Genomic DNA, 25,370 nt, shown 5'->3' on the forward strand with positions numbered 1-25,370 from the left:
CATTTCTAACTTTAACAATTAGCCACTAAGTAAGCAAACTTAACATTGTAAGTTGTTTCCTCGACATTTTCACCGTAGCAAATTTGTCACTACATCTTGTTAATCTACAAAACACCAAAATATTCAATAGGTGGAATAAGGTAATTACGTAAGTCTACAACTTAGTATATATACCAATATGAATCTAACCAATGTAATGAGTTTAAGTAAAAATTCATAACCTTTGAATACTAAACATGGGTATTTCGTAAAAGTACCGGTTGCTTACATTATTATACCGTTTAGGTAAAACAAAGTTTATTGTAGTATAATGGCATAATACCAGTAACATGTCACATATATATATATATATAATCACATACTTAAATATTAATCATAACTTTCTTTTGAATGTTTTATTCAAGCTTTAACCTCATTTTTTTTAGGGTTACCATTGTCTCAAAGGACCCATAGTATAATACCAGTACCTCGAATATTAGTCGCATATTGTCTTCTACTAGTAGACCGACTTAGTCCAACATTGGGTAATCTACGCAACTAGCATCATTAGCCTTTCAATTTCAAGGGTCTTTTCCACGTCCCAAATGAGTCCTTAATGATTTTAACCTTCTCTTACTTTGGTCTAAATACATCTTGTCGTTGAATGGAAACATTCCTATTTGTTCCTTTCCCTCCCCTCCTTTGTTATCTTCCCTTCTAATGATCTTAAACCTCATGAACTCGCCACATTCTTCTCTCTCTTGTATCGTTTCCTTCTTGTATTGATTTTCCCAAAAATCCCTCTTGTTTATGTTGTGCAAAACATTTAGAGACCTGCTACTTAATCCACTTGGGTCCTTCTAAATAGATATTAATTAAGTCTTAAATATTTGAAAAAATGTTTTCTTGTAATCTTTCTCTCATCCTCCCATTTTGAAAATCGAATCTTTATGATCCCCGGACTTAATTAAGATCTATTTTTACTTCAATCGTTTTGGTACTTTTTTTTAGGCAATGTTAAGAAAAATAGGTAAGGGGAGACATAACACTAAGGTTCCGTTTGTTTCAATGTAAACTCATTTTTTTTGGAATTTTTTTTTTTTTTAGGTGTTTGGTGTGACAAAAAAAAATAGTCGACGAAAAATATTTTCGGTTTGACCGAAAAAGCTTCTATAATTTCCAGAAAATATTGTCAATTTTAAAAATCTATAAACAATTTTCTGAATTTGAGCATCTCATTCTCAAATCGACATACCCAGCCGAGACGTCTCCGGGACCCTGCTAAGACCACATCGGGACACCACGCGGAACTAACCATGACTCGACCGAGAACCAGCCAAGACCTGATCAAGACCTAGGTGGGGCCTAACCAGGACCTCGCTAGGACCCAATCAGCACCTCATCGGGACCTACCAAAACCGGGTCAGAACCCAACCAAAACACCACTAGAGCTTGGTCGGGACCTCGCATGGACTCAATGAGGACCCGGTAAGACATCGCCAAGACTCGATCGAGACTCTGTTTGGACCTAGTTGTGACTCGCGGGACTCAGCCAGGTCACCGCCAGAACCCAATCGAATCATTTTTTTAATTTAAAGTTTAATATAATTAAATGAAAAAAGTATATATATATATATATGTATATATATATATATATAGGAGATATAAAAACCTCGAGCGTCTAGTGTTGCTCTCTTTGTTTTCCCGTTAGCCGAGTCTGCCCTAAAAAATAACAACCCTAAAATGACAATAAAGAAATGCAAGAACTTCAAACCATGCCAAACCCTAATGGCAACAGGATGAACCCCATCATTCACGTCCTCAGCAAGTTAGCAACAGAAACACCCTAATTCCCTTTAAATCTTCCAAATGCTCCGCAAAAAATATCACCATTAGCGCTTGAATTTTCCGTTTTAATCTTGGATCATGTCGCTCCCCGCTGACCGCCGGGAAGGGCCGTCACCAGTGCCAGGGGGAGGAAACGACGTCGCGACGGGTGACGCTGGCCGGCCGGCGACGGTGGCTCAGGTGGTGGCGGCGAGCCAGAGGCTGAGGTTGAACCCGAACAAGGACCACAAACCTGAGAGCTATGAGGACCTGCAATTGGACTTCAGCCCCTCGATTTTCAGTTCCTTGGAGCCGTACTTGCCCCCGATCATGCTCGGCGTGCCCCGAGACGACAAGGTCAAGTTCATGAGGGAGATTCTGCACAAGTACTTGCCCATCGGAGAGCGCAACAGAGTATGTTTCTGAGAGCAATTTTCTTTCTTGTTTACACTCTTTTTTGCTTTTGCTTTTGCTTTTGTTTTGTTTTGTTTTTTTTTTTTTTCCAATTTTGGTGGTCTATTTGGTTTCTGAGAACTTGTGGGGGAAAGCAACGGAAAGTGGTATTTTTCTTTTCGGTTGTGCTTCTCTTGAGGATTTTTCGGAAGCCAAATGGGGTTTGTAATTGAGGGGCGTAATGCATTTTAGCAAAATCTAGGGTTTTGTTAGGGCTGAGGATGGTTCCAACGGGCAAGTGATTTACATCTGAAATGACGAAAATGCCCTCGGGCACTTCCGAGGATGATTCAGAGGGTGGTACAAACCTCCAAGTTCACAACTGAACAATCTACTTCAAAGCTGCCTTTTACATCTTCATGCAGGCTATTTATACATTCTTCTACAACTAACAGCTTCTAACTAACATCCCAACTAACTAACTAAATTATAATAGAAGTAACAGAGTTGATCCTTAACAGAATAGCTAACCACATTTCGGTTGCTTTCTGCAATACAATCAATACTAATTAAGTAAGATAACCAGCTGATCTTCAAGTATCTTCAATCCTTGCACTGCCACGTGGATCCTTGTGCAGCTGCCACCTCATTCTTCTTTGCATGGCACGTTACAGTCAGTCACTACTGGGATATTAGAATACTCATTTGCTTTGGTTTTGGAATTTGTTAATTACCACCTTGGTGCTTATGGAGTCTTTCCATGTGAAAGGGTTGAGAGAAACTTGCTTAATTTTAGTTCTGGCTGTTACTAAATTTGTGTGCATGTAGACATGCTAATATGTGTCATTGAATTAATGCTGCTTTTTATTTATACAAATGAAGTCGTGGTGCCATAAATGAGTTTTAAATAGTTGCAAACATCAATAAAATCATTCCCACCTATTGTTCCCTGGGAAGTGAGTTTGTTCATTGCATTCAGGTTTTCTAAATTTTCTCTTGGATGAAGGGTAAATTGTTTAAATGCAACTTTGACCTTGTTTACTGAACATTGAAAGCTGCTGCATTCATGTTCTTTGTGCATTTATTTTCTTTTGCTGTGAAAGATTATGTAACTGTTTGATGAGACTTAACCAAAAAAAAAGAAGAATTCTTTGCCTGATATTAGATTATCTCAACCCTCAGCAAAAGCCATATGATGTTTATTTTCTTTTTTCTTCTTTTGTCGTGTTGTGTATCAGGTTCAGAAACATAGGGAATACAGGCAGAAGATAATATCAAATTATCAGGTATCAAGCACAGCTCTCTTGTACTTATTCATTTATTTTATTTATTTTTGTGACTTAATGGTAACTCTCAATTGTTTTGTCCAATCTTAAGAGCTATTGGGAGTGAAAGATTTGCGATTCTTTTTCAATTTGAAGTTTTCTGCTACAGAATAGATCTATGAGTGATTAACAATGATCACTTGTTATACTTTCCAGATAAATTGTCTCTCATGCATATAAGAATTTGCCGTAAAGTATCTTCTCTAGCATATTTATTTGTTGGCGTAGTATTCTCCTGGGTGTATACTTATCAAAAAAAAAAAAAAAAAGTATTCTCCTGGGTGTATATGGCTTTCAAAAGAGTGAAGCTGGAAGTGTCCGTGTTTAGAATATGCTGTGATAAAATGATAACTTGGTGCAAAATTTCCCTTGCACTCCTTGTGTTATCTGTTTGATGGAATCAACACTTACTGCTGCTGTACCTACCTGTGCAGCCTTTACATAGAGAGTTATACACAATGCACCCGACAACGTTCTTTGTTCCGTCATTTCTAAAAGCAATCAGTGATAATTCGGAGGAAAGCTTTAGAAGTATAATGTCTGAACCCTCACCTGGTGTTTTTACATTTGAAATGCTTCAGCCACATTTCTGTGAATTATTGTTAGCTGAGGTATTGTCTATCGCTTTTCTTGGTCATTTGCTATGGTATATTTAACATCTCCTCGTTCTATTGTTTTCATACTCTTTTATGTTGTATTTTGACTATCTAGGTGGAGAACTTCGAAAAGTGGGTTAATGAAGCAAAATTTCGAATCATGCGACCAAATACGATGAATAAGTATGGTGCTGTTCTCGATGATTTTGGTCTTGAAACCATGCTTGACAAGCTTATGGAGGGTTTTATTCGTCCTATATCTAAGGGTGATACATGTTTGCTCATAGTGAAGATGCCTATTTCATTAATTCACTAGACGATAGCAACAGTGAAATGTGGCTAACTCTTTCTTAAACTTAATCAATGCAGTGTTCTTTCCTGAAGTTGGTGGATCAACTCTGGATTCTCATCATGGATTTGTTGTTGAATATGGCAGAGATAGGGATGTTGACTTAGGTAGGTGCTTTAATGATGCATTCCTCTTGACATTAACACTTCTGCAGATGCATGTTGTCACCAGTTTTTATTGCCTCAAGTAATTTGTGCAATAGCTTACATGACCGTATTACTGGACTCTTAACCATAGCTTTAACAATTGGTCTAGTTTAATGCTGGCATGTGGATGCCTTCTTATTTCTTGAGCAACTATGGTACCCTTCATTTGTAGATGACGTCTTTAGGATGTTAATAGATTCGTCTATATATATAGATATATATTTTTTTTCCAGTGGATATTACATTATGCTTTTTGTTTTTCCTTTCTAATTTGATGATAGGACAAACAGCTTTGGATGAACTTCAATTTTAATGATGTATGTACCTATGTAGTCGTTGCAGAAAATTCAATAACAGTTTGATGTTTTCTTTGCACCTTTCTTCACCAAAATGGTTGAATTGATAACTTTCTTGGCTGAAAATTTCAAATGATCAAAGTAATGTGTGACTTGAGAACTTACAAAACTTATCCTTTGTCCCAAAATAGGTTAACATGGATATGACTAGAAGAGCTTTTGGTTTGGGCTCAGTAATTGGCTTAACAAAGCTTTTTTAAGCCCATGGAGTTGTAGTGGATTGCCACTAAAATCTCAGGCTCCGATGTTCATTTTTTTGGAAGTTGAGTAATTTATCACCTTGCCCCTTGAGTACCAAAGGAGATATATGGAGAATTGCCTATACTTTTCTTGTTGGAAAGCTTTGTTTTTGAGGACTTTGGGACTTGGTTGAGAATATCAGTATATTTGCAAAATTATTTTGGGGCTGTTGATAAAAGCAAAGACTTATGATAACATTAGACTCCGAGCTCTGGAATGTAGATCCAAGAAATTGATATCGAAGTGCTCATTAAACTCCAAGGCCTCTGAAATTTAAATCCAAGAAATTGATATAGAAATGCTCCATTAACATATTGTGTTTAATGCAAGATTGATTTTCCGACAATAAAAAATGGAAATTTGTAGAAGACTGAGATATCTAGTTGATGATAATTCCTACAGTTCTCTAATGTTTCTACTGAGGTTTCAAACTCTGTACTGATGTTGGTTGTACATGAATCATCCTTGACTAAATTATCAGTGTGCTTCAGAAATAGTAATTCAACAGTACCATAATAGTATATCAGACAGGATTTACTTGTTTTTCATTGATTTCATTTTCTGTCGAAACTAATGTAATCTAATTTTAAATAATTTTATCTTTGTAGGTTTTCATGTGGATGACTCAGAGGTAACTTTAAATGTGTGCTTGGGTAAGCAATTTGGTGGAGGAGAATTGTTTTTTCGTGGCACGCGATGTGATAAACATGTAAATACAGGAAGTCAGCCAGAGGTATGTTAGCCTTTTATAATGGAATAGTATCAATAAGTTTGTTGTAAGGCAGAGATAACACTCTAGTTTTTTTAATTTATCAATTTTAGGGCAAAAGGTTCTCTTTTTTGTCCTTACAGCTAGACTGTGCATTGGTTCTGACTATAGTTCCATATATTGGTATACCATAACCATGAGACACATTCTTAAAATACATATTGAATTTGGGTCATAGAGACAATTTCAATAGTCAAATTAAACCAATATCCTTTTCAAAAAAAATGTTTTAAGGGTATTTTTTTAAGCTCTAGTTTCTTTGTCAAATGTTTTCTGCAGTACTTCATTACTGAAATCCTTCTTGTATGCATTGATGTGCTTTTGTACCATGTGCCAGCCATGAGTTGTTGATTAGTCCAATTAAGCCCACATTGTCTTCTGTATTCTAATTCCATCTGCACAAGTAGGTTATGCGCTTACCCTCTTGACTTATGCAAGACCTTTGTTATGTTTCTCTTTGAATTCTAACACAAAAAATCTTATTGATCCAGTCTTTCAATTTTCATTAAATTTTTTTTTGATAAGTAATCCAATTTCATGAAGAAGCGCAGAGTGGTGCGACCCATGTACATGGGAAGTATACAAGAGAAATACCAAATTAAGGAAAAGAAGAATACATTTAAAGAAATTATAAGAAATTAGAGAAACGAGAGCAATTGTAGGCACCCATCCAAACATAAAGAGATTTGAGCATAATGGCTTTTAGTTTTGTCACCGTCCTCTCACAAGCTTTGAAGTTTCAAGCATTATTTTCTCTCCAACATCAGATTATCTTGGTTAGAGCAAAAGCTGTTTGTTAAAAGTTAGGGCATTTGGTCATTTTAACAGTTGGTGGAGAAATGTTAAGAAAAAGCATTTTGTTTGGAGGTATCACTTCAAGAAATTGGAACAATATTATTTTTAAAAATATTTGAACTAAATTTGCATTTCCATGCATATCTGAACAAAATTAGTCTAAGGTGTTTGACATTTAAAGTTTCATGATTTTAAGAGTTATACTTTCTTGTGTACCTAGAGGTGCATTGCGCTTTTTTTTTTTTTGATAAGTAATAATGCATTAAAGAGCGCAGAGGGGCGCAACCCAAGTACACAGGGAGTATACAAGAGAGCGACTAAGCAGGGGAGAGAGAAGAAGAGAACATAGAGAGGAAATCAGGAAAATTAATCACAATAGGAGCAAGCCAGCCTGCAGTCCAAGAGAAAAGAGTGTACAAAAAGAAATGAACAAGGTCCTCAAGAGTCCTCGACAAATCCTCGAAGCATCTCACATTTCTCTCCATCCACAGGCACCATAAAAGACAAAGGGGAGCCATCTTCCACACCATGGCACAACTAGATCTCCCACCCGAGCACCAACTGGCAAACAAATCCTTGACACTTCTAGGCATAACCCAACACAAATTGAAGCGGGAGAAAATAACCTCCCACAGCTTGCGCGCTACCCCACAATGAAGAAAAAGATGATCCACAGACTCCCCATCCGTTTTACACATACAGCAACGATTAATCACCACAATACCTCTCTTCCGAACATTATCCAAGGTGAGAGATTTTCCAAGGGCGGCCGACCAAGCAAAAAAGGCCACTCTCGAAGGAGCCTTTGTGCGCCAAATACTTTTCCAAGGAAAATGATTGGACTCTTTTGAGACAAGCATCCTATAAAAAGAGCGAACCTCAAACTTTCCTTTTCTAGAAGGGGTCCACCACATCCGATCCTCCCCTTCCCCACGAATCGAGGTCGAATACAAGAGCGAGAAGAGGGAAGCTAAGACCGTCTCCTCCCAATCATGAATTCTACGGGTAAAAGTGACATTCCAGTGAACCCTACCATTTGAGCACTCCCGAATATCCGCTATGGAAGCATCCTTATTGCTAGCAATATTGAAAAGACCGGGAAAAGCTTCCTTGAGGGACATCTCACCACACCAAGAATCCTCCCAAAACTTGACTTTCACCCCCAATCCAGGATCCAATCTAAAGAGGCTCTGAAACAGCCCCCAACCCTTACAAATGTATTTCCATAACCCCACCCCATGCGTTCCTCGAGGAACTTTAGAACACCATCCACCCCAATCCACCCCATACTTAGCCACCAAAATACTTCTCCACCAAGCTTCTTCCTCATTTGCAAATCTCCATAACCATTTCCCCAAAAGAGCTTGATTAAAAAGACGCAAACTCCGAATCCCTAGACCACCCTCATCAAGCGGAGAACAAACCTCTTTCCAACTGACCAAGTGAAACTTATGCTCGTCATTGAAACCCCCCCATAAAAAATCTCGTTGGATCTTCTCAATGCGATTCGCCACAGAAGCCGGAATGGGGAAAAGAGACATAAAATAGGTGGGGAGATTGGATAAGGTGCTCCTAATGAGAGTGAGTCTCGCCCCCTTGGACAGATACGAGCGCTTCCAAGGGGCCAACCTTCTAGCAATCTTCTCCAACAAATCATCCCAAATAGCCAAAAGCTTAAACGAAGCCCCTAGAGGAAGACCCAGATACCTCAAGGGCAAAGAACTAGTGCCACAACCCAGGATACCAGCCAGCTCCCCTGTCACCACCGAACCTCCAACTGGGACCAAGACAGATTTGGCCCGGTTAACTTTTAACCCTGAGACCGCCTCGAAGCCGATAAGGAGGGCTTTAATAAATCTAACTTGGTCAGGAGTAGCCCCACAAAAAACCAGCGTATCATCAGCAAAGAGAAGGTGAGAAACAATTACCCGCTCAGGCTCTCTAGCACCCACATAAAAGCCATTGATGAAACCCCTACTGATGGAAGTGTTTATCAACCTACTGAACGCCTCCATGACCAAGATGAACAAAAAAGGCGAAAGAGGATCACCTTGTCTCACCCCACGCGAACTCCCAAAGAACCTAGAGGAAGAGCCATTAATCAACATCGAAAACCGCACCGACGAGATACAATGCTTGATCCATGAACACCATTTCTCACCAAATCCACACCTCCTCAACAAATAGATTAAGAACTTCCAATTCATGTGATCATAAGCCTTCTCCATATCCAACTTACACAGGAGGCCGGGATCCCCAGATCTGATACGGCTGTCCAGGCATTCATTGGCTATAAGCACCGAATCCAAAATATGTCTTCCTTTGACGAAAGCATTCTGCGGGTTGGAGATCACCTGATTCATGACTCTCCTCATTCTATTGGCTAGGACCTTCGCAATAATCTTATAAATCCCCCCCACAAGGCTGATAGGGCGAAAATCCTTCAGATCGGAAGCCCCATGCGACTTCGGAATAAGAGCAATAAACGTAGCGTTGAGGCTTTTTTCGAATTTACCTCGGTCATGGAACTCCAAAAAAACAGCCATGATGTCCAGTTTGATCACCTCCCAACAATCCTGGAAGAAAGCCATAGAAAAGCCATCTGGGCCTGGAGCCTTATCCCTATCCATTTTTTGGACTACCTCCCACACCTCCCTTTCCTCGAAAGGAACCTCCAGACTAGAAGCCTCGTTCACCTCCAACCTATCGAAATGGAGGTTATCCAACCTCGGTCTCCAACTAAGAGACTCTGTGAAGAGCGACTCATAAAAGTGAGTGATATGATTACTAATAGCCTCTTGATCAGAAGTACTAGTGCCATGAATGTTCAAAGACTCAATATAATTCTGTCTTCGGTTGGCATTAGCGACCCGATGGAAGAATTTCGTACACTTGTTGCCCTCTTTCAACCATCGGATCCTAGATTTTTGCCTCCAACTGATTTCTTCTTGAAGAAGAGAAGATTCTAGCTCTGTAGCGAGCACCCTTTTCCTCTCAATCTCTTCTGCAGATAAGCCTCTCTCTTCCTCCATCCTATCCAAAGCTTTAAGATCTTCCATACGAGCCTTAATACAAACCCCCACATTGCCGAAATCTTGATCATTCCATCTTTTAATATCCCACTTAAGAGCTTGCAACTTTTTAGAAAGAATGAAGCTTGGAGTGCCCTGAAAATGATACGAGTCCCACCAGCTACGCACTTTATCTACAAAACCCTCCACTTTGAGCCACATATTCTCAAATTTAAAAGGCCTTTTACCTCCCGGGTGAGAATTGCAGTCCAAAATAATAGGAGCATGATCAGAGCAAACCCGAAGCAACCTCTTTTGACGCAAATCTGGATGGCAGGCTTCCCAATCCGGAGAGACAAGAAAGCGATCAAGCCTGGACCAAGAGCTATTGTTTGACCAGGTAGAGATCCCCCCAACTAAGGGGAGGTCCATGAGGCCTTGCTCCGAAATGAACTCACCGAAATCCCTCATCGCAACTCGTGAATGAGCTCCCCTCGATCTTTCACTTGGATAGAGAGTGACATTGAAATCCCCACCGATGCACCATGGCACGTCCCAGCAACTCATGACCCCTGCCAACTCCTCCCAAAGAAAACGCCTAGAATAAACTCTGTTAGGACCATACACTCCCGCAAACGCCCACACAAAGCCATCATCAACATTCTTAAAAGAGCAAGCCGCCACATAATTCCCCAACATTACATCTACCTTCTCAACAGCCCTTTTATCCCACATGAGTAAAATGCCCCCCGAAGCCCCAATGGAAGGGACATAGCACCACTCCACATACAGGCAGCCCCATAAACTCCTCACAAAGTTGAACGAAATGAAATCCATTTTAGTCTCTTGGAAACAAACTACATCCGCCTTCCAACTCCTAAGCAAATTTCTAACCCTCAGCCTCTTATCCTTCTCATTCAAACCTCTCACATTCCAAGAAAGAATCTTGAGCTTCATAATTTAACTCGCCTGGCCCTCCCCTTTTTCCCGTCCCTCGCAGAATACTCCATAAAATTGGCAGAGGTCTGCAAAAGATAAAGCTCCCTCTTACCTTTTTTGGCTGTAGAAGTACCCTCTTCCCTTTCCGACTCATTGCCTTTATTGGCAGCCATCAATAACCCGATAGTCTCCTCAAACTTTCCTTCCTCTCCGTCACAAGAAAGACCGACTTCCTTGCAGGCCTTAGTGATAAAGACCCTCTCCTGCTCCTCCAGCGACTCCTCAGGACAAGAATTTGGGACAAAAGACTCCTGGGTGGTAGAAACCTCTACTGCAGAAGGATCCCTACCCCCACTGTCAATCAGTGTCACACTTAACTCCGGTTCCTTGCTCAACAAACCCAACACAGAACCACCCAGGGACTGATCAGCTGGATTGCTTCCCATTAAACCCTCCCTCCCGGACTCCTCACAGCCATCGATAGCGAGCCCAGGGAGCACCCACTCGCCAGGCATCTTTCCCAAAATCCCTGTAGCAGGGACACACGAACCCCCCTTAGGGGAACACTGAACAGCATGACTAAGAGGAGCAGAATCCATTGGTAGAGAAACGCCGTGAGCCTCCTTGTCGCCGGGCATCGAACTAGTACCGGAGCTTACCAAAATACCGGCCGAAGACACCCTAATGCCAGGCTCCTTCCCCAAAATCCCCAAATCAGGCGTGCTCGACACTCTCCTCGGCAAGCTCTGAACAGAAAGGTCAGTCCCGGGCAGAGGAAGAGCATCAGTAACGAAGGGAGTGACCTGAACCTTCGCCGGAATCCCCACGACAGAAACGCACAGACCCGGCGTCAACGTAGCCTGACCAGAGCTGCCCACCAACGGAGCGTCACCCTGACTATCAACCTTCGCCGGAATCAACCTCGCCGGCTCCTTTCCAGTCTCTCCTACCTTCATCGGCGCCTCAGCCGTGATCACAGGAACGATCGGCATAGGAGGGACAAGGCCGTCCCTGGCGTCGGACATCGACCTAGGCGCAGAAGTTACCGGAAGACCGACAGAACCCACCGGAGAACTTGGACCACCCGCCACGAGCTCCGGCACACCCACCTGCATCGACCCTGCACCCGAGCCCTCCCCTAACACCAAAGGCCTCGTCACACCCTCCATAAAAGAGCAGTCTTGCACTGCCAGGATCTCACTCGCCGGGCCCGGCCCAATACCAAAAACCCGAGTGGGCCTTGCAAGCTTCTTCCTAAAATACTTCTGCACCGGTTGAGGAGGCTGCTTCTGAACCAGCTTGGACCACCCACCCTGTAACGACATGGGCTGGGCCATCACAAATTCAGACTTATCCCCTCTAACCGAAACCCCATCCCGAAACCCATCAAACTTAGAAGGAAGGCTCCTGCCCTCAATATTTTTAATAGCTAAGTCAAGCCTATTCAAACCCACGTCGACCTCACCTCTCAGTCTGCACAACAACTCCCTAGCATTAATGAGCTCAACTTTAACACGTAAGAGATCCTGCTCGTCGTGGCAACCATCCCTCTCCTGACCCTTCACGTGATCAGCAACAAATATCGAAGCTGACTGCCTCGCCGAAGAGTACCGACTGCTCACCGGAGAATTGCCTCTGCTCACCGGCATCCTGCTGACCTCTCCTGCCATTCCCCCTACCTCTGGGTTGCAGTTTCCCGCCACAGCAGTCAGATGGTTCTTCATAGTTCCCTCCTCACAACCGCCGACAGGCCTCGCCGGAGCTTGCGACCCCAGCCCTCGCTTGCCGGACATATGAAAAAGATTGTCCATATCTACCGAAGCCTCTTTCAGCCTCCTTGGAACCTTTGCTATCGGCTCTGGAAAGGGGTTGAAGCAATCCTCTGCCGGTTGCACCGAAACACCCAATGCCTCCACATAACTTCTCCTTTCCACCCCCTCCTTGGCCTTCTTACCTTCCTTTGCCTCCCTGATTTCACAGAAGAAATCCTTTGCCCGACGCACCTCCGATATAAAGCGTTTCCACCCTTGACCATATCGGCCTTCTGGGATGATGATCGAGCCGCTTCTTTGCCTTCCATCAAATTCTTCTACTGTCAAAAATCGCCCATGTCTATTGGAGCATTTCTGCGCGATAATCCGTGGATACCCTGCCCTGGATTGATCCCAAAATACTTCAGATGTTTCTACTGCCACCAACTCCCCCACTATACGCCCCAGCCATACTAATTCATCCCTCTTCAGGAAGATCACCTTCTTTTTCCTGCTGCTTGTTTCAAAAATCCTCACCCCTGAGGCCCCTTCCTTAATCAACAATTCGAAATCTTTTGACTCCACAAACCACCTTCTCGAGACAGCCATGACACTAACAAGCTACTAAAGACTAACAAAGAACCAATTCATTCCTACATTGTACATGAATCAATCGTCTTTGTTTTGAAAAACCATAATGGCTCATAATGGCTTTAGGCTTCGCTCCTTTTTTCAGCCAAAAGTCTATCCACGCACAGTTGTTTAGATATGTTTGTTTGCAGCTCCTAGACTATTCTTGCCTTTTGCTTTTATAATCTTCAACTGCCAATTTCAATATCCTCTCTTCCTCCCCTGAAAACCATTATATTTTCCAAATCTTCAACTTGCAGATAGTGCAGATTGTTTGGTAGTTGTACTTTTTTTTGATATATACAATATTACTTATAAAAAAAAAGAGTTTTTCGAAGCTTGAGCTTCTTTCTGAGATATGAAATTCAGGAACTACAACTTGAATGTTGAACTTTGTTCTCAAAAGCAGGTTTGGGTGTACTCGTAGGATATACAATCAACATGTAGTTTGCGATGTTCCAATGGTTTACATACTATTTTTCTTTTTTAGTTTTCTGTGTCACTCCTAAGTCTTAATAAGGATGAACACACCCTAGTCTATTTTTCTCCTCCCTCCAGAGGACATCTGGCAAGGCATTCAACTAAGGTGCCTTGGTGATGATTCTAAAAGGTTTTTTTGTTTTTGTTTTTTTTTTCATATGCGGCTTTGTTCTTGTTCCCATTGGATTTGTTTCTCCTTTATTTTTTGTTCACTTTGGGCCTCTCTTTATTGTCATTCTTTAAAACAATCTTTTGATAATACATGATAAGCGTTATGTGTACAGATGTAAATTATAAAAGAAATTCTATATGGTTTGACTATAGATAATTGCTGTCAAACTAATTACTAGTCATTGCTTGAAAATTACATAATGTTGCTTACAAAATATACCAATCAAGGAATAAGGGGATTAAAGAAAGATGTTGGAAATTTCTTGTGAGGCATTGTACTTTTGGTAATTAAAAGGGATAATATCATCTTTGTACTTTTGGCATTTGAAAGTTGCCATGTTTTCTGTACCATGAGGTCTCCTGGTGCAGACACCTTTGGAAACCTAGCTTGCATGTCATTGGAACATATAGTAGCAACAATGGTTTCCTAGGAATAGTTTTTGGTAAACAAACAACTTCAATATAGCGAAAACAGAATTTGTCTTCTAGTAATTATTACTATTTGTTTGTATCAGAGTGTATTATTGTATTGTACCTTTTGTGTCAAGTATTGTGGCAGCTCGTAGAAATTAAAAAAAAAGAAAAAAGAAAAAAAGAAAGAAAAATAATTGAGGTGTTGTAATTTTGTAATTCATGCTTTGTCTCTAGTGAATTTCATTTGTGTAGACTTCATCATGAGATAAATATGTTTTATCTCTTTTTATTCTTCCTTTATGCTTAGGGGCGCCTTCTCTTTTTATAAAATTCGCTGATTAACTATAAAAAAAATGTTTTATGTACTACTTTTAAAGTATTTTGATGGATTATGATATTCAAAAGCAGGAGATCTTTGATTATTCCCATGTCTCGGGGCGAGCTGTGCTTCATCGTGGTCGTCACCGCCATGGTGCACGAGCCACAACCTCTGGTCATCGTATCAACCTGCTTCTGTGGTGCAGAAGGTGCTTTCTAGTCATTTTACTTTTATAACTGGTTATGTTCTTTGATAAAGTTCTGGTCAATTCTAACTTCAGAACTATAAATAAGAGAATCCACCTTTCAATTTATGTAGTGTGATCAGTTGGTTTTAATTTATATATTCTAGTACTAGATTACAATGTTTATGACAACTTTTACAAGATTTAATTTGTGACATGACCATTTAGTATTCTCTAAATTTTTTCTTCATTTGTGACTCCTACTTTTAGACCAGGGATATGTCAAAAAGGCCCCTAGCCATATATTTGATTCAGATATAGTTTTTAACATGCTCTTTTTTGGGTTTAAATTAATGAATTTTATTTGGGAGAAGTCTCTTCAAAGGCACATGTTGGAAGTATTAGCCTATTGGTATCATGCTACTAGTTCTTTTATGCTTTTCGTTATACTTCTACTGATTTCCCACAAGTATAACCAAATATTGGAGCCTTTTATTCTCAAACTAATCACCAGTTCCTTGTATCTTTTACAAAAATTTATCCTAATTTCCTAAATCCTAGAATCTCCACTTGACATCCTACATCACATGGGAGGGGTGGCTTCAATACCGTCTTACCTTTTAGGATTCGTTTGGTTCTCAGAATGCGTATTCCATTAGGAAAGAGAATAGAATAGAATAGAATAACTATTCATATTCCTTAGTTTGGTAATAACACACATACCCTAATTGGAATTTAATCAAAATTACGAAAAAATCCAATGCTATTTTTTTTTTTTTCAACTCATATTAAAAAAATAATAATAATAAAAAAAAGAAAATAAAGTGGGTTGCCTCAGGGGTGGCCGCAGCCACCCCTGATAAGCAACAGGGGTGGCTGCGTCCACCCCAGAGGACCCATGGGGGTGGCCGCGACCACCCCCGACGCCCTCAGAGGTGGCCGGCCACCCCTGAAGCAAATCAAAATGAAACGGGGGTGGTGTCCCAAGCATCTTTTGTGGGTGGCCGACCACCCATTGGTTTTTATTTTTTTAAGTTTAAAATAAAATAAAAAATAATCTGGGTGTTTTTTGAAAATGTATTCCATAGAGGAATAGCTATTCCTTTGTGTGTGGGATTAGTTATTTTCAGGGGAATAACTATTCCCAGAAATAGATCCCTACCAAACAAGAGAATGTCTATTCCATAGGAATAGTCATTTCATTCCCAGGGTCTATTTCGCAAACCAAACGAGGCCTTAGCATTTGTGTGCGAAGTGAGCACTCTCAAGATTCAACTCACATACTTGTTATTGGTAGCACTGTAGCTTTTTACCATTGCACCGACAATGGCCCGTTTGAGATTCCTTTGCATTTTTGTCGCATATATTGTGACTTTGTTGCTTCCTAAATGACTCCAAATTAGAAGACACTTTATGCTTTTTCTCTTGAAAGTGATACTTGACCTAAATTTGGTTTTGCACCTATTTGTATGCAGGTTTCTTTAGTAAATCTTTACTTGTACTGTTATGGAGTAGAAATATTAGATACTGTCCAGATCTTCTTCCTTCTTCAAATATGATTTGTCTTGAGATTGTGATCGAGGACTAATTGCATCTATTTGCTCAAATTGCATATCTCTATGCAGTTCGGTCTTTAGAGAGATGAAGAAGTATCAAAAAGATTTCGCTAGCTGGTGTGGGGAATGCTTTCGTGAAAAGAAAGAGAGGCAACGCTTGTCGATTGCTACTACCAAATCGGTAATTTATATATAATTGCATTATTAATTACAAATTGTATTTGGTGAATAACTGTTAGCACATGCACTCACTAAGATGATGCCTAAGCACTCTTAAGACACTTAAATTTTTAGGTTGGTTATAAAATTCACAAAATAGTTATTGTGACTAGTAGGAGAAGAAACTTTTATTTTTTTTACTGAGGTTAAATAAAACACCTAAAGGTAGCTGTCTCATGTGGTGCCCTTATGTCTCTTGTTGTATTCGTGGAGAGAAATTCTAGAACTTTTGATGGCATTGAGATGACACTAACCTGTTGAAATTTCTGTTTTTGAGATTGCTTTTTGAGTAGATGAGGACCTCTAATTGTTTATCATCTTCTCTTTTGGATTATAAGATATTTTGTAATCAGCAACCACACAAAAGAAGGAACAAAAACACATTTTACCTTCAATCTCTCATTCCTTTTCTAGCAACACAATTTGGAGGTCGAGATGGTTCCTCGTTGATTGGTCATTTCAAGAGGGTCCTCTTCGAAACGAAGTTCTTCGAGTTCGTGTTTGAGGAGGTTTCGGGTTTATAGGTTTTATGAAAGAAGTAGAGGTTTTGTGCTTTTAGTCTCCATGAAGTTAGTGTGATTTGGTTGTTGGCTACCATGGAGGCTCTGCTTCAAGCAAAAGGCTTGAAGGAAGTTGTGAAATCATCCAGGGTGGGTTCTAAAGCCTTCATCACCCAGCGTTGTTCGAATAAATATGAATGATTTTTGGTTGTCATAGATTATGGAGGTGGCAATTGAAGGGGCTTTGTGGTCATATCAGAATGTTTGTTTCAATATAAAATGTTTGTTTTTTTTTTGTTGGAAAATGGGAGAAATCATTTTTTAGGAAAATGTTTTCTGCTGAAAACATTTTTTGGCGTTTAGCATGTACGGAAAGTCACAAATATTATTTATATTTTTGTTCAATTATATTAACCTATAAAAATAATTTTTTATTCACAACATAAAAATATTAGTATAAAATAATTAAAACAATAAACCTAAAAATTTGAGTTTTGGCAGTGGTCCGATGATGGTCCGGCTGTGGTCTAGAGGTGGTTTTTTGGAAGCCTAGTGGTTTGAGAAGGAGAATCTCAAACTCGGAAAATGACTTACAAAATTTAAAAACGAAAAGTATTTTTTGAAACTGAAGAAGCTTTTTTGGTCAAATTGAAAATATATTTGGTCGCACCAAGCATTGGAAAATACGGAAAATATTTTATGCCGAAGCAATTGGAGCCTAAGGGAACCCTATTTTTGTTTCTCCTTTGATGAATATTTATCATGATTTTCTTGTTCTTTTTGCTCTTAGCTAGGTGGTGCTCTTGTGTACTTCTTGTGTACCTAGAAGCGCCTCATGTTTTTAATGATATTTTGATTACTGATAAAAAAAAAAATGAGGTTGTTTGTTGTATATGCTGAGATGTGGTTTTGGGGAGGAATGATGTAATTGGATAGTTCTGTATTTCTTCGGTGCATTTTTCTATATAGATGAACGGCATCCATGGCATTTTTCAATATCCTTGTGACCTAAGACAGGGGGGGCCCTTTGTCTCTTTTCCCGTTTGTCATCATTATAGAGGCTTTAAGTAATATGATCTCTACTATAATGAATGAGGGTTTTTTATCAGGCTTTTTTGTGGGGCCTAGGAATGTTGGTGGGCTTAAACATCTCTCATCTTCTGTTTGCGAGTAACACTTTGATGTTTTGTGGGGGCAAAACAAGATCACTTTCGGTATTTGCGTTGCTTGTTCTTATGTTTCAAAGCTGCGTCAGGTTGGAAGATTAATTTGCCTAAATCAAATTAGTCCATGTTGGCAATGTTGATAATGTAGAAGGTTTGGCTCATATTCTTGGATTCAGGGCTTCTTCCCTTTGAAATATCTAGGTCTTTTGTTGGCAGCTTCTTTTAAGGCCAAATCTATTTAGGATTGCGCTATTAGGAAGATAGAGCGTCGTTTGGCAGGTTTGAAGTAGATGTACTTGTCTTCTAAGGGTGGTAGGATTTCTTTGATTAAGAGCTCCTTGTCTAATTTGCTACATATTTCATGCTCTTTTCCCCCTTATTGGCGTTGCCAATTGCATAGAGAAGTAATAGTGGGATTTCTTGTGGGGTGGTATTGGTGAAGAGTTCTAATTTCGCTCGGTAAGGTTTTGTCCAATGTTTGTTCTCTAATTTCGGAGGAGAGTTTGGAGCTTTGAAATTTACTTCTGTTCAACCGAGCTCTCTTGGGAAAGAGGTTATGAAGTTACGCTTATGAGAGAGACCTTGTGGAGATTGGTAATAGATTTAAATATAGCAATTCCGTTGGGATAACGGTTCCAAGATTAAATTTTAGCATGATGTGTGGTGTGGGGATCAAACCCTTAAGGTAGTTTTTCTAGAGATATTAAGGTTTCATTTGGTTCGCGGAATGTCTAGTCCATTGGAAAATAAATAGCTATTACTAGGAATAGAAGAGTGTGGAATAGAATAGTTATTCTTATTCCTTAGTTTGGTAACAACACACATGCAAAAATTGGAATTGAATCAAAATTACGAAAAACTCCATTTTTGTTTCAAGCTCATATTAAAAAAAAAAAAAAAAAAAAAAACCTGAAATAAAAGCGGCTGGGGGTGGCTGCGGCCACCTCGATGAGCAACGGGGGTGGCCTCTGCCACCCCAATAAGTCGCTTGTTGAGGTGGGTAGTTTGATAGTCTTCAAAGTGAAGCAATTTGGAAGATGATTTCGTGTGCGCTTAATATTGTGCATTTGGAGAGAAAGAAATGATCGAAATTATAAAGATAGTAAGAGGATATTGATGGAATTAAAGGCATTTTTCTTCGAAAACCCTTTACCGTTGGATGACTGCCTATGATTGTTTCCTTATTCCTAGTTTTCGTTGCCTTTATCTTTTATCTTTTTTTGGTTAGTTGTTTCTCTTGTATGCTTCATGTGTACTTTGGTTGCACTCTTATACATTTTAATGAACTTCACTTATAAAAAAAGAAGATATTTTGTAGTTTTAGGCATCTTTTTTTGCCCATGAATTGGACAGTGCCATTTATAGCTTTTAATGTGAATTCACTAAAAAAAAAAAAAAATTTATAGTTATTCTCCAAAAGGAGGGCTAACCTGAAAACGCTCCTAAAAAGATAAAGATTCTAAGCACTGAAAAATGAGGTGAAGCCCAATGGACATTAAGGAAACTTCCACCATTCCTGCCCAGCCTCTCACCATCGCAATCTTCTTGATGCCGCTTCAACTTTTTTACTCCATAAGGCTCCATTTGAAATGTGAAAAAAGCTAGGGGACACAAAATTAAAGTCAGTGCATTGCTTAGGAAATTGTGTTTCTTTTTCTTGAGTTCTTTCTTTCTGAAATCTGACTTGATAAGAAGTGATAACATTTTTACTTCCCAAGAAGAAAAGACAGGAGATATATATGAGAGTGAAGTTTAAAATAGGTGTAGTGGACTTATTAGTCTATGGGAATTCAGAATTTTCAAGAAATTGTGACGAAATTGAGAAAAACTAACAATATGGAAGCCCCCCTTCATCCCCCCCTATACTCTGCTTTATTAAATTTGAAATTTTGGGAAATTTGACGAGCAATTTTCACCGCAAAGATGGGGAAAAACCTTCCTATATAGTGGATTTATTAGTCTATTAGTTAGCATTTGAAGGTTTTTGTATTGGTTTTTGTTTCAACACTTCAGCTAAATAGTATTATTTCCACAGCAGTCATGGGACACTATTACTTTATAATAAAGCTGCCTTCTTTTATATTAGTGCACATTTATATGGAGGATCCGGCTTAGGTGCGGTAGTTCAAAACTACCGCACCATGTTGTAGCCCAAAACGATGGGTCGTTTTGGACAATACAAAAATAGTTTTTTTTTAAGTAAAAGAAAAATAAAAATAAAAATATTAAAAAATTAAAACTACTAAAAAAATAAAAGAGAGAAAAAAAAAAAATCAAAAGCCACCCCTTTGGCCAAATTGGGGTGGCCGGACCACCCCATTTTGGCCAAAATGGGGTGGTCCGGCCACCCCCAAAAGGCCAACGAAAAATAAAAAATAATAAAAAGGTTTGGGTTTTGGGGTGGCCGGACCACCCCAAGGATTACCGTTCCCAGACCACTGACCTTCGAAGAAATGCAGAGGTTCTCGCCTTTCTCTGCCCTCTCCTTCATTCAAAACCACCAAAGCTCTCTCCTCCTCCTGGTCTTTCTTCAAACGTATCTTCTCCTCCAATCCCTTCTAATCTCTATTTAAGAAGAATATTGAAATAAAGCTTAGGTGTATTTCTAAAGCTCTGTAGCTATTTGATTGAGATTTTTCCTCTGTTCTCACCCTCCGATCGGTCATGGCAGTGGCAGAAAAACAAACTGAAGCCCACTTGGATCTTGAGAACTCAATCCCCCGGCCACGCAAATCCGACGACCACGCAAATCCGACGACCACATCCACATGAGTCCCACTAAGAAAATCCTCCTAATTCTCTTCCCCGTCATCATCGCCGGCTTCATCGTTTTGTACAGCTTCAGCCCCTCCAACCTCAAGATCCATGTCACCGACGCGTCTCTCGCGTAGTTCAATCTCACCACCAACAATGCGCAGCTCAACATTTGCATCAGAAACCCCAACAAAAGGATTAGATTATACTACGACACCATTCCCAGATCGGCCATGCCCTTTGATTTTTCTTTTTCTTTTATTTTTTTTAATATTTTTATTTTTTAAATTATTGATTTTTTTTAATATTAAATGAATTTTTTATTATTTCTTTTAAAAAACTATTCTTTTATTGCCCAAAACGACCCCAAACTGGGTCGTTTTGGGCTACAGCAAGGTACGGTAGTTTTGAACTACCGCACCTAAGCCAAATCCGTATAAGGAATACCTGAAGAAGCATGTTGAAGTATCAAATAGATATTTATTTGAGTTGATCTTCTGCAGGAGTTGCTTAGGAAGGAAGGCGAATCCACAACATGAGCTGCTGCAGTTGTAACCTAATACTGGTTGATTGTTAAAATTGTGTAGCTCTCTAATTCTAGTTTAGACTCCATAGCATTCATGTTGGTGAAACTTGCAGTCAGTCTACCCCCCTTTTGTTTTTTGTTATGACTTCATCTTAACTCAGAGTGGGTGTATGTACAGAGTATGTGAAGGAAATGGAATTTCTGTGTAGAAGCATGCAAGAAATTTTTGTAAAAATTTCATGTGTTCATCTAATCCCTTGAGGTCTAAAGATTGTTTAATTAGATGAATCTAGGATGTTTCAAACCACAATATCGTAGTTAATAATAATAATAATAATCGACTTGTCATGATTATCCTGTCAACTGAGAATGTATCCTTCCCTTTTATTTTATTTTTCCTTTTTTAGAGATGTTTATCTCACAGGTACAACTATTTTGCAACTTTTTTTTATAACTTTTGACAGTGTTAACATGCTATTGTAGATACATCACCCACAAAGAAACAAGTGGTGTTCAGTCATAAAACATGAAGTACAAAACTGTGGTAAACACCAATGAAAATACTTTTCTTGAGACTTTTCAGTTTTCTGCTTTATTTGAAATACTCAAAACTGAACTAGTTACTAGCTCTTTCTACTATGATGATCAAAACATTTAAACTACATATCGTACAAATAATGTACTGGCAAATAATAATAATAAGCAACATACTTAAAATAAACCATTATTTGCAATTTAAATATGAATGTAACAACAGTCTTGCATTATGGGCTTTAATCTTTCTTAAAGCGTTTTATCTGGTAAAAGTTTTATTTTTAAGCTTTTGCCAAAATTGTCTTTTGATCATTTTTAGGCCTTTTAGACCCTTAAAAGTGCTTTCAATTTTTTTTTGTCAAATTAATACTTTTTTTTTCTAACGAATTTTTTGAATGTTAAACACACTTTTAAGTTTCTGAAACACACACCGAAACGGGCCTTACTTGTCTTAATGTTTTTTTTACCCATTTATTACACATCTATTATTGAAATAGGGTGATTTTTCTCATGATTGAGCACCTGATCAACATTATGGGAAAACTCGGTCACACCTTGATTGCTCACTAGATCTTCACCACATGTGACCCCACAATCGTGACCGTATATGAGAGATTGTTGCCATCGTATGGATCATGGTCGTCCTAATTCTTTGACTCAGTACCTGCATAAACATCTTTGTGATTGTGGACGAATTGGTAGTTTTATGGACTACCAATTCGTCCATAAAACTACCAAAGACGCGTGTGCTCCTAAAGATTTCTAAAATCCTTCAAAAACACAATTAAGTCCACGATTATCCCCTCATAGAGTCATAGTTCACTTTTCGTCTCCCAAATGGCTTTTTCGTCCCTCAAAGGACAGGGGTTTTTTTTTTTTTTTTTTTTTTTAAATCAAATAATCAAAGGACAGGTTGATGTCTACCCTAAGCCATATTCTTTCTTAGTTTATGATAAATGTGGTTTTTCACTGTACATTATGTGAATATATTTGGAAGTCAAATGTATAACAATAAAACTACATTTTTTTTTTTTTAATTTTTTTTTTTCACACTACTCATACTGCACGTCATGTGCAATGTAACAAGAAATGAGTAATAAGGCTCTTTTTATTTTTATTTTTTTTTATATATGCATAGTAGTAACAAGGCTTTTGAATATAAAAAGATTAATTAAGAGAATAAACATTCTCTTTCACTGCACAAGTTTTATTGTAAAAAATAATAATAATAATAGTTCTTAAAAGAGAATCACAAAAAAGCTGTCAATCCGAAAAAAAAAAAAAATAGAGATGAACAGAGAGAAAGAACGACGGTGTGCCTCCTGCACTGACAAACAATCTAGCACATCCTAGCCTTTGATGACTGACCCGTTCAGACACCACCCAATCAACCACCATGGTTACTCTATATGAAATAAGTTTCTCTCATCAAATGTGTGCTTGTTTGCAAGTAGTCATATGAAAAAGTAGTCTCTACGAATTTGTTTGGAAAAAACTTTTATGTTTTTATTTTGTTATTTTCTTCCATTTGATTTAGGTTCACCCCCTATCAAAAAATTTATGATTCTGCCCTTAGACAGAATTTAGTTAAATGAATTAGACTTTTTAACCGTGACACAACCCATTTATATAAGCGGATGACACGACATGACCCGTTTGATATACATGTCGTGTTAATTGACGAGTAACCCGTTTATTAAATAGGTTGTGTTGGGACGGTATTTGAAAACTAACTCAAATAAATGAACAACCTTTGTTGACCCACTAGCTTGTTAGGGTTTTTTTATTATTATAAAAGAAAAAAAAAAGATTTATAATTAGAATGGACGAACAGGTCACCCATGGGTTAAGTGGGTTAAATTGTTTATTAAATTGGTTAATTCAATACCTGAATTGATTCGAACTCGATTATATTAAATCTTAACTCATTAATTTTATGTTAGATTTCGTATCGAGTTTGTGGGTAATGTCAAAATTGCTAACCTTGCTTCTTACATGTTACATGAATACGTAAATGAAATAGATTTTAGGTCTTTATAGAACTTATACCTTAGATTCTTAGGAACTTAAACTTTTTAGATTTTGAGAAAATCTAAAAAAAATTTCAACATAAGGTTTGTAATTAATTTTATGATTCATTTTATTAAAATATCACACTTTAAATAGGAACATAATAACAACTTAGACTTTAGAGTAGAACTCCTACACCCACTTGGAGATAAACCCCTACAAAGATTACTGATGTAATGCTGACTCTAAAATAAATAACTAGATTGCAATACTGACTCTAACATAAATAACTAGATAATTGAAATAACTTATTTCTAATATAAAAATACTAATAACAAAACTAATCTTATATAAAACTTAATCCCTAACTTTACTTCTATAAGAACATTCCTTGCAGCCTCACCAAAACTATTGTTTAGTTATTTTGGTTAATTCCTTGTAGCATCACTAAAACCATTTTTTGGTTATTTTGGTGAGATAATTTAACAAAAGTGGCTTAAATCTTTACTTTTTAGAGTCGCTACAAAAAAAAAAAAAAAAAAAAAAGAATTGAATAGTACTCACCAAATATAAAAAGTACTGTTCACTAATCTATTGATTAAATGACTCATTTTTCGCTCTTCCTTTTTGCTTTTCGTTTCTCTCTCTTTCTTTAATAGTTAAAAAAAGAATAAATAAATATTTGAAAAAGAATATTTAAATGAAATAGTAAAAGTTGATTGTTAAATAGTGAGGCTGCTGGGGTGTTATTAAAAAAGTGAGTTGTTAAAATAATAATAAAAAAAAAGTACTTTTGGTTATTTTGGTAAATAAAATTTGGTGAGGTTACTAAAAATGGTTTTAACATTACCATTCTAACATTCATTTTAGATTTTCTCATCCTTTCTGAATTTGGCTTTAAGCGTGTGTGTGTGTTTTTTTTTTTTTTTGAAAATACAACTTATGTGTTTTAGTTTTTTCAATAGTTGAAATTTAATTGCAAACTTTTTATGAAACAACGAGAAAAAATGAAGTTAAATTTAAACCATTAAATGAGAGATGTTAGGTGTTCTTCTAGTGTTTTTTTGGTGTCCTCTCAACTGTGATGTAACTTTTAAAATTACCGTTGAATTTAAGATTATCATTATTGACTTTTAATCTATTAGTAGTTTTAAAAGCCACATCACAGTTAAAAAGACACTAAAAAAACACTAAAAGAACATTTAACATTTTTCTTAAAAATTTTACTGACACATGTATTCTAATGTTTTTTATTAATTAAAAAATTAATTGTCATGTAACTTAATTGAGAAAAAATAAGAAGATTGAGGTAGAGAATCTGAGTTAAAAGAGAGAAATTCCCTGTAATCCCTCGCAGCGTTGCGTTATTATTGCTTTTGTGCCTAAAGAGGTTGGTTCGTTAACCTAACCGCAACACCTGTTGGGTTATCA

At 38.1% G+C, this 25,370-nt stretch overlaps 1 protein-coding gene across 1 annotated transcript; it reads left to right on the forward strand.

Annotated features, from left to right (window-relative positions):
• The first annotated feature begins 1,652 nt into the window (after positions 1 to 1,652).
• Positions 1,653 to 21,727, forward strand: LOC132184137 (2-oxoglutarate (2OG) and Fe(II)-dependent oxygenase superfamily protein). Its single transcript, XM_059597650.2, has 9 exons — positions 1,653 to 2,220; positions 3,438 to 3,485; positions 3,959 to 4,135; positions 4,236 to 4,386; positions 4,490 to 4,576; positions 5,820 to 5,944; positions 14,580 to 14,698; positions 16,300 to 16,411; positions 21,373 to 21,727. Exons 1-9 carry the CDS (start codon positions 1,906 to 1,908, stop codon positions 21,406 to 21,408), a joined length of 1,170 nt encoding a protein of 389 aa, XP_059453633.2. The 5' UTR covers positions 1,653 to 1,905; the 3' UTR covers positions 21,409 to 21,727.
• The last annotated feature ends 3,643 nt before the right edge of the window (positions 21,728 to 25,370 follow it).

This window comes from Corylus avellana, chromosome 7 (genome assembly GCF_965113065.1).
Source record: "Corylus avellana chromosome 7, dhCorAvel1.hap1.2, whole genome shotgun sequence".
Classification (NCBI taxonomy): domain Eukaryota; kingdom Viridiplantae; phylum Streptophyta; class Magnoliopsida; order Fagales; family Betulaceae; genus Corylus; species Corylus avellana.